We start from the raw sequence: 18259 nt of genomic DNA on the forward strand, positions 1-18259 counted from the left end.
GTACTAACCACTGGTATAGGCGGACTACTAGTGTAGCCTACATTGTGGCTATATTACTGATCTCGGCTTGGGTTTCTGTAACTCCTGCCCCCAGCCGACTACTCGTTTTGACTCTACTGGAATATTTCCCCTAGATCCAGTACTAACCACTTTGAAAATTGATTGACCCACAGGAGGATTGCACCTGTGACCTACAATTAGAGAGTCACTACCTTACTATTAGTCTACGGTACCTACGTAAAGGCCTAGGATACGTCCAAGGTATCCAGCGTAATGAGCTAGCGAGGTTGTGCTCAGTATTTGGAATGGAAATCTTCTTTCTTAACGAGGATATTAGAGATAATATGAATTTCTGTGCAGTCTATGAAAAAACCATATCATTTGGCTATATAGTTTATATTTGGATATTTAAAGAGGAGCGAAGGTAAGAAGTCAAATACATTAAAAGCAGTTAAACATTGGAAATTTCCTTAATCATATGAGGGGAAAGGACTCTAAAGGCTTTAAAACCCCTTAAGAATTGATAACAAAATCTTTGATTATTCTATTTGCAAGTGTAAAATTTCAACATATAGGAACAATTAATTAGTGATATTTCATTGACAGTTGTCATTAACCATATTTGTATTTGACTAAAATGGAATGCAACTTCTCTTTCATGGGTTCTTTTAACACCTTTGGCATTTTTCAATTGGCTGTAACAAACGATTTTCAGGGAAGCTACCCAAACCCAATTGCAAATTTTTATTGATCTCCCCGGGAATAGAACTCGTGACCTCTCGGCTGAGAGAGTCGCAACCTTGCCCTAAGCTACGGCTACTAATCCTAGCCCAAATCCTAAAAGTATCCGAAGAGTTCAGAGCTTGACTCTTCGGATAAGAATTAGATAACAAGGAATGGTCAGTAAGGTCAAGTGGTGAGAACAAGAGATTAAGGGTTGGACAAGAATCGGAAAACGGTTGATATCCAGTACACAGTTTCACGTGAAGCTGACTGTAAAGAACTCGACTTTAGAGCGCAACACCAGGGTACAGACAGACGAGAAAGGACAGCGTCACATTTCTGGCCAGATACAAAGACTGACTGATGAAAGACAACAAGTATCGTTTTTCAATAATGACGGGGATTGAGGGTTTAGTGTGTCACTCCGGCTTTGTGATAAGAAGGGATGAAATGTCAGCGTCATGTGTCACCCCCCTCACCACCCCCTCGCCGCGTCCTCTCCCAGCTGATCGGCTCCGATATCAGTCCGCCGCGCCACGCCGCTCATTATACTAATGATTTTATACTTTATTAAGTAACTCGAGACATTTTTAAATGAGACAGACTGCGCCATCTTCGTTTATTCAGAGTATCGATACGTTTTGCGTTTTAACTCGGATAATGGTGAACATAATCTTTTGTCATTAAGAGAATCACTTTGAATGGTAAAACTGGCGGTTGATAAGTTCTCATTTTCTGAATTTGCTGACTGAGTTGATAATTATTTACAAGCGTCAAGTTTGCTTTTGGCATAATTATAATTTCACCTATTGATAACGAAGTTGTGCAATGGCCTGTGACATTTTAAACTGTAACAAGCTTTTGCTGAAACGATAATAATTCTTTGTTTAAAGTTTTTTATTGACGATGGAAGATTTGAAAGGATAAGAGGATTTCGGACACTCGCCATCGTTATATATTACGAAAGGTATAACACAACGTTTCGTGGATTGGAATCTATCCTCTTCGTCAGGTGGGGTGGAGGTATTAATAAATACAAAAATAAAGAACAGAATTAATAAAAGAAAAGGGTTCAAACTCACCCAAAAGCTGCTTGGAGTCCAGTCCAGGTGTTGTTCTATGACGATGACAATAATGTTGTTTTATCGCATAAGGACTTTGAGAACATTGCATAGAACGTACTAGATTAATTATGCAATAATAATAATTATTATTTACCCATTTATGTAGTTATATTCACACTTATTATAATCATGCGCAATCAACCAAACATTCTATTTTAAGTCGTCAGGCCTTCCTCAGAATGTTGGATTCTTTACTTTTTACTTTGCAATTGAATACCGCGCATTTGTAACATGAGTTGCTTAATCGAAGTTCAAATTATTTTGATTGACTGATGTCATTGATTCCACTTCAGTCATTATTGTAATTTCAAATGTGGTTTCGAATTGCTGTCAAGGCTTAAAGTTCAATATCCTGGAACGGCAATTGTCGTAAAGGAGCACATCTAAATATGAACTCTCTTTCCACGGGCTTCGAAAAGATGCGTGCCGTGGTAGAGGATTTAAACCTGGATGTTTTTGTGTTTCGGAAACTTGGCTGAATGAAAGTAAATCTTCTGATGAGTTTGCGATGAGTGGATATTCATTGTTTAGGAGCGACAGAAAGGGAAATGCAGTTGCCTCCAGAGGTGGTGGAGTGGCACTATATGTGAAGAACTGCCCTACAATTTTCGCTGAAATCACTTCAATTTGAAGATTGTAATTTTCCAGAGCATATTTGTGGAATATTGAAGTGTAAAAAGTGAATCTTTCTGTATTTGCATTATGTACAGACCAGGAGATATGCCTTACACTTGTCTAGAGCCCGCTCTCCACTTTGTATTTTATGATATGGCCCAGTACGCAGATAATATTGTTGTAATGGGTGACTTGAATATTAACTTGTTAGATTTATCATCCCCAGAGACCCGCTTTGCAAATAAACTCTTTAAGAGCCTTGAAGGTGACTCAGTTGGTTAAAGTTGCTACAAGGGTTACTAAAACCTGTGCAACTTTGATTGATCACATTATTGTAAATAGCAATGTTAAATACGTACAGTGTGACGTCGTGGATATGTCAACCATCTATGACTCAAGAGGTGTTTCGAGTATCTGATCACAAGATGACATATGTCGATATAAAAACAAAAAAATCGAGAAGGCCTCCTAGATTTATTACTTATCGTGACTTCTCCCGATTTGACATTGACAAGATGATACATTGTACGTCCAGTATTAGGTGGGAAGATGCTATGTCTATGAACAATGTAGATGACATTCTAGATTTTATTAATTCTGCTATTATTCAAAGTTTTTAATGAAAATGCACCTCTAGTACATAAGAGAGTGACCAGAAAGAAATCTCCATGGAGAAATAAACAAATCATTCAACTAACCATAGAAAAAGATTATTATAAGAAGAAAATGCTATCTACAGGAAATGAAACTTGTAAAAAAACATATTGTAAGGTTAGTATATGCTCAACAATGAAATAAGACGATCAAAACAAAATTATTTTAGAACTGAAATGGAGAAATTTAAAAGCTCTAGAGACTTTTTGGACTAAAATAAGGACAATTGGTGTCACTGATCCATTCGATCCAGCCATACCCAACTTTGTAAAAGATTTGGAAGAAATCAATAAGTATTTCGTTAGTATGGGCTTAGGTATCATGGCAAATGATGATTGCGTACAGTTCTATGAAAGAAACAAATCAGAGAGTGTCACTTGTGATTTCTATTTCAGGAGTGTTACAAGGAGAGAGGTGCAGGAGGCTTTGAATAGCATCACATCAGAGGCAGTTGGAGCTGATGGCATATCAATAAAAATGATTAAAATGATAAGTCCGTATTGTATTGATGCCATAACACATTTAGCTAACCAGTCATTGGCCACTTCCACTTTTTCCGGATGCATGGAAGGAGGCAATTGTACTGCCTCTTCCCAAAGTCAAAGCACCTTCATCTGTATCCGAGCTGCGTCCAATTTCGGGTATTGCCTGCCCTGTCGAAGATAATGGAGAAGCTCTGGTTGTTTCACAAATGGTACAATTTCTGGAGTCGGAGAATATCATTCCAGCCTTACAGTCTGGGTTCAGGAAGGACCATAGCACTGCAACTGCGCTGTTGCTCGTTTGTGACGAGTTGCTTCACGCAAGGGCGGATAAGAAATCATCTCTTCTTGCAATGCTGGACTTTTCACATGCATTCGACTCAATAGACCACAGGATGTTGTTGGCTGTCATGCATTTTTATGGTTTTCGACCAGAAGGTGAGTTTCTTGGTTTGATTCAATTTGGTGAATAGGAGACAAAAGGTTAAAAATTGGGATGGATTTCCTCCTCATCTTTAAGTAGAGTTGCTGGTGTTCCACAGGGAAGTTGCCTTGGGCCCATTCTATTCACCCTGTTTTCCTCCGCCACTATGGGTTCAGACTTGCAACATAGTCGCTTGTATTCATACGCTGATGATGCTCAACTGTGTGTTTCATATGAAGCCGGAAGAGCTGACTCAGCAGTTTTCCATTTTGAATGCTGACTTAAGCATTGTCCATGATTGGTCTGAGAGGCATGGGATTAAACTGAACAAGGAAAAGTGTAGTGTGTTGTCGATTCCTTCCAATGTGGGTTCGGAGACAGTGGGTGAGGTGTTGCTTGGCAGTGTCAGAACTGAAGGAGTGTGAATCCTCAAAGCTCTTGGGCCTCATGCTTGATAGTGGCCTCACAACTATCTGGTCATGTAAGTGCTGTTTTGCCGGCGAACACTTGGTCGACTGAGAATGCTATACAAGCATAGGCACATGTTTCCTAGAGAGACCAGGCTTCGCCTTGTCCGGGCTCTTGTGCTCTCTGTAATCGATTATTGCCTCCCTGTCTATGGCAACATTGTGTCTAAAGGAGATTTAGAAAAATTACAGAGGGTCCAAAATATGTGTGTAAGGTATGTATGTGGTTTAAGAAGGTTTGACCATGTTTCGGAGGCTCGACGATCGCTGGGTTTGTTGACTGTAGCTGATACTTGTACCCTGCGCTCCTTATGCCTGGTTTACAGAATCCTGACCACTGGCAAGGCCGGGATATCTGAGAGAAAAACTAAAAAGCAGGTCTCAAGTCCGATCTCGCAGTACTAGACAGGATCAAGTGTTGGAGATGCCTCGCGTTCGCCGTGAATTTGAAAGAAAGCGATTTGCGTACTTTGCTCCCAAATTATATAATGAACTGTCCTCCAGCGTAACAGGCCAGGGTGTATCTGAAACGACATACAAAGAAAATATATACAAGTATTTAATGTACAATACAAGGTGATATAGCCATATATAACTGTATGTCTAATATTATGTTTTTATTTATTAATAACTATAAAATAAGCTTTTAATTTTTTAAGAACTATAATAAGACATGAGTCGTTTTGTAAACCAGCAATTATTGTTGAAAACCGCTCCAAAATAAAGTCCTTATTTATTTTATCCTTATTTATTTAAAGTCGACTGTATAGATCACCTGTGTTGTTGATCGACGATGCACATGCAGCTTACGTAAATGGCTCTTCACTGGATTAAAACTCAATTTGGTTTTCATACTCTGGAGTGAAGCGATATTTTTCACCAATGACGTTTAAATTATGTATCTTTTACTTGTATACGGTCAGATTCCGTTATATGCCCCCAACGCTTAAACCTTTTTCAATGAACTTAGAACGTTATAAAACGATGTAGTTGAGTAACAGAACTAACATTATGCCCTCGACGCTAATTTTTCATTTACGGATGATTATATTGAATTACAATTGGTTACTAGCTAAGAAAAAAAGAGTACTTACGTATTATATCGACCACGTCCCTACATTTCACCAAACACAAAAATTAAACAAAAACAAACATTACCAAACAAAAACTAAAATCTTTAAAAAACACACAAAACTTTTTTTATTTTGATCACACTCCGCCACCCAAAATGCGAGTGCCTACGGCCATCAGCGCAGGCCAGCACCGAAGGCGCTGATGTCAACAAAAGAAAAACATCCCTCGAGATAGTACCTATCAGTAAAATATCAAATTCTAGAGGGGCTGATCAGAAATATAAATTAAATTGTAATGGAAAGGCAATTATGTACCGTGTAAAAAACGTAAATAATCATGTAATGCCGCGCGGCCTGCCGTAATCGGGATTCTCGAGAAAGATAAGATAACAGCGACAACAATACCGACCGCAATACCTGGAAATGCTTGTTGATTGATGGAATGTTAGTTCTGTTACTCAACTACATCGTTTTATAATGCTCTAGGTTCACTGAAAAAAGTTTAAGCGTTAGGGGCATATAACGGAATCTGACCCTTGTATACTACTGTTTGATTCAAGATATTCGTGCTTGTTTGTTTGGGAGTGCCGATGGCCGAATAAGACGTAGGACTTAAGATCTGAACATTTGAACTAGAGATAGTGAAAGGCTCATATCCAGTTTTAGCATTTTTATTTTATCAGTACCAGCGACATTGTACTGAGTCGAATCTTGCCCTTATCTTGTTTGATAAGATCATCACACAGGCCAGTGGCCCACGAGGACGGACAGAATAAGGTTTAAAAGTGGACTCTTTCTTTTTATTTTTAAGTGAGATGTCAGTGAATTGCCCTACTGGGGTTAAACGTCCTGGAAATGCCAATACAAATAATATGTGTATATTCAGTATAAGTTGTATAAACTAGTATTAAGCCTAAATCAGTTTGGTGTAGTTATAGTATCACCAGAACGGCATGTATTGTACAGTGAAGCGCCATTGCACTGTCAGTTTGGTTCGGACATGCCGGGGAGGGACAAGGGCTACAATTTGCTGGGAGTTGCCGGTCGGGAAGAGCAGTGACCGACCAAGAAAGGAGTTGGGAAGTAGCGTCTGTTATTAGGCTTGGGGAGGAGCCAGTAATTATTGGGTTCTCACAAGACGACTTTACTGGCGAGGAGGTCCGCGCTGTGGTAGCAAAGATAGACTGTGTGTGTGCGTGTGTGTGTGTGAGAGAGAGACGTAACTTTACCGCGTCATGGAGTGGTAGAGAATATTTAATGGAATATTTATCTCGGGCCTGACAGATCAATAATGAAATGTAGGCCATCTCGGCTGCAAGTTGTCAATGTTGGTTGAAGCTGCGTCTGTGATTATAATTTACATTTCTTTTCATTGCCCAGCCGCAGTATTGACTTATCGTTAATCTTTACCGTTAATCTTTACCCCAATATTGTATTACTCTAGATTTTAGTTTACAATTAGTTATACTATAAGTTGAAGGTTACAATGGCATTCTTGAACTAACCTGTAAAATTTTGCTTGTTCGGCTTCTCAAACAATTCTCGTACATCAGCTGATGAACAAACCTTTTTTAAATATAAGACTGCCAAAAAATATAGTTTATTCTGCTAATAAACCACAAACTATTATAAAACAATCAAAATATAAATAAATTGAGTCACGAAAAAACGAGTTATATTGGAATCTAACATCGACATTTTTCTTACCAAAAGTAGACAACCGAGCAGCGAAAGTGCGCAATAGTGTCCGCTGACAATTAGCACAGTATAATCAGCCAGACTTGCTGAATGCTAATTAAACTTTTTGCCTCCGGGAATAATGGGCGTATAGAGTGACTGAGCGCGAACAAATTGAAATAGAACACCATCACCGACACCGGATCTGGCAGCAATTAAAAACTCAACTAATGGTAGAGGCGGACTCGAACTACAACGGCAAGCCCCATCTGGCTCTGGCAGTGCTTATCAGCTGTTCCTTCTCGTGTGTCAGAGATGCCAACGTAAGAAATTTAATTGGCCGTAACAGTACACTTTACTATAAAAAATTGTAATGATATATCTGCCACAAGAAAATGTTAATGCATTCAATGGTACGAGTACCTTACTGTATTGTACAAAGAATGTGTTCGTATTATGCCTATCCACAAAAAGAGACGATGTGGGGAGGAATTGACAGATAACCTAAAACTTGAAAGTGCCGTTAGATATTTGTGTCATGAGTGATGAAAACGTAACGTGTCGAATGAGGATTATGGATTTCAAATTTAAGGTTTTAAAGGAAGGAGTCGTATCAGATAGTTATTTAATAATAATGTTATTGTGAGGCGTCTTATATAAAATTTCAACATTTTCTTCCTCATGATGAACAATGAGAAAGAAAATTCTAAGCTGTTGCAAAACAGGAGTAAATCGGGAAAGATCAGAATCAAATTCACTTTTTATAGTATTTTGACAATATTCTACGTTTGTATGATAACATTTACAATTCTCTCTGACAATTGCTCAATCTTACCGCCGTTTCTTGGCAGTTCTCTCTTTTATGATCTACCAGTTGAGTTGTGAGATCTGTCCTTCATTAACGCCTTTTAATCTTAAATGCCTGAGGCACTGGACTACTCTTGACGTACTGCGATAAACTCGTGGCAATAAGAACACCTACTTTTGACTTGAAGAAAGGTGACTTTTAATTACCATTCTGTGATTTCGGTTTCCCTTCCCTCGAGTTTTGTAATTATGTTCAACACTAGCTCTTCTAGTGATATATTTGTAAATGTCTCTTTAAACAGCAGTTTGGTAATAAGTCTAAATGCTGTACTTGTTGAAGTCTAAAATTCTCAAGGCAGTAAGATTCACCAAATAGCGCCAACATACATGGGATGAGGATAGATTAGATTTTATCAAGCCATACGTTTTACCAAGCCATAATCAGTATTGGAATAGTGCAATACTTGGTCAAATTCCTCAGGACACAAATTCCTTAGGAATGTTTTGCACATATTTGAACGTGGTCATTCCTTGCCAGCCTTTAATCGAGATGCATTCTAAAGGTTTTATGAATAGTCTTCTTGTTGGTATAGTTTGAAGAATTTTGAAGTCAGAAAGTCCCAAACCAACATTTTATGAAAGTTTATTTTGTTTTCAAATTATTTTAGAACAGATCCACCAGATTGGCACTGATGACTTCTTAAATGTTTCTCAAATGTGCCACATGCCTTAGTACCTTGAGTGACTTGTGCACCACAGTCAATGTTAGTTGACCCGTAAACGGAAGGGATGGCTTTGAAGGACGTAGTTTGAATATTGGACTTTTAATATAAATAACGGACTTTTTATATCAATAATGAAATATCATTTGTAAAGGTCTCACCTACATACGCCAGTCAGCTTCGATCTTTCACTCAACTGCGTCTATGCTCAGTACAGCAGATGGGGATAAAAGTATACTGAGATTGACTTGATCCTTAGTAAGGTAGTTTTAGTCTAATAGGGGTCACCATTTCGAATATATCAAGTAAAAACAGTAAAACAATCAAGCTATGAAAGGTTAAAAACAGTCATAATGTAGCTGTAAAAATAAATTATTTCGGATACAACTGTATTTACTTGTGCTGCTATAAATCTAAGAGGAATTTTGTGAAAATTCATTGAAACATATTTCATTGAGACTCTTAGTAGACCCTTCAAACGAATTCAGAGTGCGTTATAAGGCTAGAAATAGAAACAACTTCAACCACCTTACTGGGATTGTAAGCTCAGGCATCTCATAGAAATAAGATTCGTGGTATTTGACCTACTTTCAGCAAAGAAATCTGCATTCTGTTTTCGAGAGTTCCAAGAATGCTGACTTGTCAGTTCCTTCTTTGCTTTCTACTTTTCAACTCCACTTCCTGCTGTTGCAGTGGCAGTGCCGGCAGGATGTCTGTCATGTGCCTGGTGCCGTAAAGTGGGTCCTGCCAAACAGTTCGCCTTCAAGACTTCCACTCCACGGGGATCCAAGGCATTCTGCTCGGAGGTCTGCTTCACCCAGTGTCGCCGTGCCAGCTTCAAGCGTAACAAGACATGCGACTGGTGTCGACATGTCCGCCACACCGTCAACTATGTGGACTTCCAAGATGGCGACCATCAGCTACAGTTCTGTAGGTGAGACCACAGCTTTGGAAGCTCGGAATACTGATTTGTGCTAAATATCATACACCCTAACTTCCATTAATAAGTCGATTGAACATAAGTTGATGTAGAAAATATCCTTACCTAGGAAAAGGAGTATTGAAGGATTCGAAAGAAAGTAATGATAGTCTTCACCGAACTGTCTGTAAAATTTCCTTGGTTATTGCAACTTTACTGCCATTTGACCTTTTGATGCCAAAATCAACAGGGACTATGATTATATTGTTTGAAGGTTATTTTTGACGATGGAAGGATTGTGAAGGAAACAGGATTTTTCCAGACATTTGCCATCGTTCAGTGAAACAAGAAAACAGTAACACTACGTTTCGAGATCTGCAATCTGATCTCTTCTTCAGGTAAAGAACTAACCTAATACATAATTACAAACTAGGTTAAAATAAACAAATCTTACTAAAGCATTGTGGCACGCCTAAGTCAGGAATCACAACCTACATGTTTTTGTCAACTTCACTAACACTAAAGACATGCACTTAATACAATTTTGTTACAAAGTGTTAGTGAAGTTGACAAAAACATGTAGGTTGTGATTCCTGACTTAGGCGTGCCACAACGCTTTAGTAAGATTTGTTTATTTTAACCTAGTTTGTAATTATGTATTAGGTTAGTTCTTTACCTGAAGAAGAGATCAGATTGCAGATCTCGAAACGTAGTGTTACTGTTTTCTTGTTTCACTGAACGATGGCAAATGTCCGGAAAAATCCTGTTTCCTTCATGATTATATTACTTCCTTTTTTACCTTTATTTTGACTTTGCAACACTAAAATCAAGAGAATTCTTCCTGGGGGTAAAAGGAACCTATTAACCCAGTTTCAAGTCTCTAGGACGTTTCTAGGAATGAAGAACAGACAGACATACAACACGACTTTAAGAAGACTCTGTTAGATCCTTAATGAATGAGTGACTGCATAAAAACAAAGCAATCCAAATTAGGCATTTTCATTATTTATTAAAAAATTAATTTCTGTACTGTGTGTGTTTAGGGAAGTGTTGCTTTGAAATACAACATAGTTTGAATTAACTTTTATTAATTTGATTTTGTTTGAAACTTTTGAGCTTACTTGTAAAAAATGTATTGCCTCATGCATTGAAATATCTGTTCCAGTGACAAATGTCTGAATCAGTACAAAATGAACATCTTCTGCAAGGAGACTCAGGCTCATCTTCAGCTCCATCCCCACCCTGCAGGTACCAGTACAGCAGTGGCCAACTCAGGGGCAGTGGGGCCATCAGGGGGCGGAGCAGGGGTCCCCAACTCTACTCTCATCACTCCTGAGCTTTGGATGCGAGACTGCCGTTCTGAGTCCCCTGACTCCACCAAGTCTCGGTCTCCTGAAAGAATTCCTTCTCCCATCATAGAGATAACAACCCCCACCAAAGTATCACCTCCCTCTTCTCCATCTCCGGAAAAAGACCTCAAACCAACAAATCTGACTGTTTCTCTCCGAAATCTGCACTTGTTACTACACCTCAGAAAACTTCAAGAAAAGAAAATGGTTTTAAATCGAGAAGGATTGTGCGAAACAAGAGATCTTTGAGAGTTTCAGCTCCTATAGTCACACCTCAAGTAGAAGTCAACACAAATTCCTCCTCACCGAGGAGCACAAACAGTGGGTCACCTCCAAAAAATCCTCCTCCACCCCTGATACCTCCCCTTCCTCCATACCCACTCCCTCCCAACCCGATGCTCCCACCTGACCATCCTCTTCACCGACCTCCATTCCTCAACCCAGGATTCTTCCCTCCTCCCCACGTGCTCGCAGAATTTGCTGCTAGGTTTCCCATGCCCAGACACCCGATCAGGAAACCCACACCTACAAATAATCTACCTCCCTTACTACCTCTCAATCGTAGCTTTCCCCCACCACTGAACTTTCCTGGGCCCCCTCAGCCACCACCACCGTTACCCCAGTCACTTCTCCCTCCACCGACATTGATGGTGCCATACCCAGTTCTCGTACCCATTCCTATCCCTATTCCTATTCTCATACCTATTCCACCCGACTTCAAGTTGAAAGAAGAGAAGAGCCCAACCGATGAAGACTCAACTACAAGTAGTGCTGCAGCTCCCAATATCAAACAAGAACCTGAAAGTCCTCCATCCCAATCCCCTCCCCTCTCCACACCCCCCAGGAAGCGCAAGAGGCCTGACCTCTCTTCTGAGGATGATATCATCAGGAAGCAGAAATTTGTTCCTGCCTGATATTTATGGTACTAATCTTCTTCAGCTCCTCAACTTCACTGTAAATTCCTTGAACATTATCTGAATAAATGTTAGAAAAGGTATTACTATCAAAACATGTTCCGATATCATAGTAAAAATAATTATGTTGAACCCTAATTAAACAAAATATTCAAATCGGCATAAAGAAGTAATTGTTATAAGGTACTTAAACGTTGAAGTCTCATTTTGTACAAAATAGTACACGTGTGCAGTCAATATTATTTTTCAAAAAATGTAATTGTTAATTTTACAATTGAAAACAATGTTATATGTTGTGTTATTATTTATAGTGTAACAATTAATTTTCATCTATTTAACTTTTGAATTCTACAATTAACAAGTAAAGTTTTGACAAAATAATGAATTTACCCTTATAGAACAATTGATAATATTTGGGTACTAACAAGATCCAAGGTTTAAAGGGAGTTGTATTATCATATTTACCAAAAATGAAATATTTTTCAACTAAAACATCACATTAATTCTTGATGTCCACTCTAAATTGTGTTTCAAATTTATAAACACAACCTAATTTAACGTGTAAAAACTCAGTATGATCTTTTAACTGAAATTGTTATTACTAATTTATAACAATATAATAATGATTTTTATTTTAAAATAAATAATTTAAGTTGTTATCTTTATTATTGTATTGAATTTCATAAATTTAAATGGTATTTTCCTGTACTATTTATTGTTACAAACTTGTCAAACCTTAAAATGCTAATTTATTAAATAAATTAAATAATTTACAGTGTCATATTACCTCTTTTAGTCTTAAAGGTTTTATATATGACATATTAACAGATAAACGTCATATTTTCAATTATATATTTAGATTATATAAATTGTTTAGCTATTATATACATATATATTGTTTGTTTGTAAAAAACTGTCAGAGTACGATTTTGTTATTTATTTTTAAGATTATTAAGTATTTAAATCAGTCGTGGTAATCACAGTTGTCTTAAGGATTACAAACATAATAATTTTAATTAAAAATAATTTTTCATGACATCCAAATTGAAATTTTGGATACTGAAAAAAGTACTGATAAAAACTTTTGTGTCTTCATACTTTTGTATGTAGATAAAATACAAATTACATATTATCTACATGTTGTTGAACTTAATTTTCTCTTTTATAACTCTATGATTAAAAAATAATTTACCTTTCTTTGTTGTTTATATGGACCATTGCTTATTGTAGGTTTCCAAATGACATTTTATTATCCTTAGTACATTTAATTCTAATTCGTTCCTTAGAGGTATATTTCAACTGCCAACCGATTGTGAATCGTGTGTATCTTTTGTGTATCGTCGATGTAATTAGTTTAGTTACTGCTTATGTACCTGAATGGTAGGTTATTAGATTTATTATATACCTTTTTTAATATTGTGTTTATTATAAAAGTTACAAATATGTTAATATTACGTAATTTAGTTAAGAGTAAATGTGTTACCTCTTTAAAAAAAGACTTTCATTTATTAGCCCGACTTTATAAAATACTCCTCTGCTTTCTGGTGTAGTTAGTGTTCCATTGGATTATTTTATAATTTTTAAAATGCTTTTATTCACAGTCCCTCTAAGATATATTTATTACGGAAACAAAAATAAATTAATTTTGATAACTTCATTAGTAGTTGTTGCCATTTATTTTTTATTTATTTATTTAGGCTTCTTACGACCAGATACATTGAAAACGGTTGAAGATGAATGAATTTGTTGACGAATTACAAATTCAAAGATTGTAGGGAATAACATGTTTTTTATTTACAAAAATATAATTTCCTTAAGTAGTATTTCATTAAGCTATATTTCATCCGAAGAATATAGTTTCCATAGGTCATAAATAAATAATTAAAAATTGTGATTCCATGAAGTGAAAAAACTCATATAGATATTACAAAATACATTTTTATCTTGAGCCGTTTTTATCATTTAGGCCTTTTTACAAAATGACCCAATATATGTACTATACCTGAGTTCCCTTTTAGTAAATATGGTTCTTTTCTGTATTAACCCTAGAATTGAAAATCAGTATTATGTCGATCTGAATCGACTTGTGGGGGGCAATCAACATTATAATGGCAACAAAAAGAATTGCTGATTTCAAATTTCAATGGTGAAATTTGTTTTGCTGTTCTGATGTCACAGTGACGTCATAAAACTTGCCAGAAAGATCGTCTTCATCTAGCCATTAGTGATATATCTTGGGTATGGTTTATTATGTCGGTTTATTGTTTTATTTTAGGCTATACTATGCTAAATTATTGTATATTTTGAAAATATTTAGTGTAAAAATTATATTCTTTTGTTAATTTTTGAAAATAATTGTACCATAGTAACAAATTTTGGTACGTTCCACCACTTTTCAAAAATAAAAGAAATTAGAAATTGGTTATTTATGTATTTGTTGTTTTGTAGTGTACATAATTCTCTACATTCGGTTTATTTTGAAAACATTTAGTGTGAGAATGATATTTTTTGATAATTTTTGGAAATAATCATACACATAGTAACAAATTTAGCCTTTAGTGTACCATTTGTGTTTTTACAATACATATAATTTTTCTTGAAGAGAACCTGGATACCATTATATGTTTTCTGAAACGATATATATATATATATATATATATATATAATATATATATATATACACATATTTTTTATGTTTTATGCATAATGTTTTGATACCACCAATATCTCCACATTTTTCTGAAAAAATTATGTAATACACATGTAGGTTTTGTAGTAAAAATGTATTTTTTACAAAATGTTTAAAGTACAGGTACAAAACACTACCTGCCATCTGAGGAAAAAATACATAGTTCGAGGATTAAGGAAAGTTATGGCTGTGACACTCTTAATGAAAACATTGTATTTGGAATGTATTAAAGTAATATAGAATTGATTCTGAAAGATTACAGTTTTTGTATTAATGGTTCTTCATTTAAAAAATTAGGACCTCTGAAAAGTAAAAGTGTGATTTAATTATAAAGGTACATTTTACATTTATAAGGTAAGTTTTAAACAGGTTAGTAAAGTACCCAAAATAGTAAATACTACAAAGAAGATCCTTCATCAGGTTTTGGAGTAAGTAATTTCCACAAACACATATATTAAATACATAAAGCAGTTTAAAATTAATGAACAGCCTATGTACTATGATGAGACAGAAAGAAGATAGAGATATCATAGAAGGTTGAAGATAACAGCTGACCGCCCCACCCCTTCCTTGTCCTGCCGAGAGCAGTGGCGGGCGATGAATGGCGACCCCCGCCCCCACCGGGCCCGCCCACTTGTACTATGCTAATCCACCCTCCGTCAGCCTTCAAATATGCTCTTCTGTTTTAGCAGCATTTTGTATATTCCACTTATGTAAAATTAAATGTTCACGGAATAATCCAAAATAACATTATTTTTATGCGGGTGTAACTGGGTTCAAAACAAAGCAAAAAGTTCCTATAAATGTATGTCCTAAAATGCATAGCTTTCTGTCTGTCCATCTGTTTGTGTTTTTTACATTCAAATTTTTTTCTAAACAACCATTAAAGTTAAAAGGTTAAAACTTTCAACATATTATGCTAATCTAGTAGTTTTTCAAATTTAATTAAAATTATTGTATTTAATGTTTTTTCTACCCAAAATAACTTTATTTTTACAATGCCTAAATATTTACATCAACTTTTAAGACAAGAAAAATATTTTAATTTTCTGAAACAGAAAAACTTGCAAATATAATATGTTATAGGTTAAGAAAAATGCCACAACTTGTTTATCTCTTGAGGGGTTTCAATAAATGAGGTACCGTTTGTTTTAGAATAAAATTTATAACACTTTTTTATTCTAGTCCATTTTTTATACAGGAAGAAGGTTTTAAGAAATTTATCATCCAAGATTTTAATAAACTGACGTTTTGAATTTTGTTGACTATTTTTTTAAATTGACGATCTTTATTAGATTATCATATGTTGGAAATTCTTACTTTCTACTTTCATAGTTGTTTAGAAAAGATTTTAATGTAAAAAACACAAACAGATGGACACAATGCAACAATGCATTTAAGAACATACATTTATAGAAACGTTTTTGATTGTTTTAAAACCGAGGAACCCCCCTGAAGTTTGTCAGTGTATTTCAGTTACACCCTGTATATGATCATTTAATTTCAAATATATACAAGAAAAAGAATTTTTCATGATATAAACTCTGTTTTGTCTTATACTTTCTTTAAGCCCTTCAACATTGACTTAGTATCTTAGTACTGTGACATGTTTTTACACTATCTGTGTATAAACAATTAATAAAATATTTTGAGTACTCTAAAATTAGAAAGTAATTGTTTTTAGTTTTAAGGAGGCTGTAACGGTACATGTAAATAATTTAAATATGAATAAACACAAAATATGTTTAATTTAGTTAAGTAAAAAATTAATAACCTTGATAAGATTATTTTAAAATAAATTTGTATTATGTAAGTAGATTATTCTTTGTACTGTATTTGAAAATAAAAATTATTTCACCATTATTTTGACATACAAAATGAAGTAGTGCAGTTATTAATTGAATTAATAATAAACTAGTAGCAGCATTTCCTTTCAATATGGTGACCTATGAAACTTTTTAACGAGTTCACAACTCCACTATAAATAAGACCTAGAGAAAATTCCTAGACTTTGTGTAATTAACAATTTTGTTGATCTTGAACAAATTTTTAATATCGACTACACAATAATCCTATAAAAAGTTTTTCACAGAGAACTAGGAAATGAAATGCAAACACCAGATTAAATTTGGTATAACATTATATTATAAATATATTGGCTAATGTCATTATCAAGCTTGATATACCATTTCTTTCCAACATGGTGCCTTTTAAATTAAAAAAATATTCTCAACTCTTATTATTTATGGACCTGGACAAAATGAAAGTATTCAAAGTGTATGAATGCATATTACAATTTCCAAACTTTTTGGGTACATTTTCAAGATATTTCACATATAAATAAATTATTCTTTACTTAGAGTTTGTTTTTGAGAATTGATGGATTGTGAAGGAAACAGTATTTTTCCGGACTTTAGGATCACGCAGAGATACAAGAAATTAATGTACAATGGCAAATGTCCAGAAAAAAATATTGTTTCCCTCAGTTGTACATTATTAGTATCTCAGCTGTCACAAAATCTACTTACTTTTTCTGATTGAGCGGAAAGATCACTTCATACGCTTTTGAAAACGATAACAATAATGCTTTTAATTCATTTAACAGAGGTGGTCTCGTTTTGAATAAGGTATCTAAAATAACGATATCTTTGCAAAATTTGGTAATGCAATTTTTTTTAGATTACTGTACAGTTTGAATTGTAGGCATCATTTTCTATCTCTGTGTACAATTGTACAATATATAGTCTGTGTCAGAATACTATAGTAAATCGTATCATTAATCCTATCAGTTTGGTTTCTAAACACAATTTCCACTAAATACTACAGAGAAATTGTATTAATCCCAAAATCAAACGTTCTAAACATGATCACCAATGTCTGGTCAGTGTAAAAGATATACTATAATGAAATCGTTAATTAATCTTAAGTAAATCAATTGTGCTAAAAATATTTAATACTAATGCTAATTATACTAGAAACAAGAGAGTATCTGAACCAGCTGATTTCTAGTGGTTGAAATTAAGAACAATAAGAAACTACAATTTGTTGAGGTCTAATTTTTGGAAACCAAAATCACTTTGGGAGTCAACCTCTTAGTGGTTTTCTTGTTGTTCCTTAAACTACGTTGTTTTGCTGTTTTTTTTTTTTAAAGAGACAGGTTTGCAGAGTATAGATATACGCTTCTTAATAGACAAAAAATATTTTTAGTGTTTTTTTCTCACATTTCTCCAGCGTAAAATACTCCATTATGGTTGACATGCAACGATAATATTTGGTAGCTGTCTGTAGTATGCTGACATATAGCATACTAAAATTAATAGCACGTTAAAATTACTTGCGTCATGTGGGGTTGCCATAGAAATGGTTCTTGTGGAATATTAATGCAGGCAACGGAATATAAAAATGCGTAATATTACATCAGTAGCAAACTTTTACGCCATCACTATGAACGTAATATTAGATAAAAATCATGAAAGGGTTAGAAGTCTAAATACAATTTTTTTAATGTGATTAATTTAAACATAGTAATAAACTACATGGATACAGCCAAAACCGATGTGTTACTTAAATCTGGACAACCCTGTGGTTGTCCAGGAGCACAAGTGTCGAGATATTGGGTT

The 18259-nt window shown here is 35.0% G+C and overlaps 1 protein-coding gene across 1 annotated transcript in view; it reads left to right on the forward strand.

The window, feature by feature from the left end:
• Positions 1 to 13446, forward strand: part of LOC124360798 (sine oculis-binding protein homolog) — a 52924-nt gene extending 39478 nt beyond the window's left edge. The window contains 3 exon segments of the mRNA XM_046814701.1: positions 9462 to 9702; positions 10853 to 11275; positions 11278 to 13446. Of these exon segments, the coding sequence (XP_046670657.1) occupies positions 9462 to 9702; positions 10853 to 11275; positions 11278 to 11950 (1337 nt within the window). The 3' untranslated portion in view covers positions 11951 to 13446.
• The last annotated feature ends 4813 nt before the right edge of the window (positions 13447 to 18259 follow it).

Source organism: Homalodisca vitripennis, chromosome 4 (assembly GCF_021130785.1).
Source record: "Homalodisca vitripennis isolate AUS2020 chromosome 4, UT_GWSS_2.1, whole genome shotgun sequence".
Lineage (NCBI taxonomy): Eukaryota > Metazoa > Arthropoda > Insecta > Hemiptera > Cicadellidae > Homalodisca > Homalodisca vitripennis.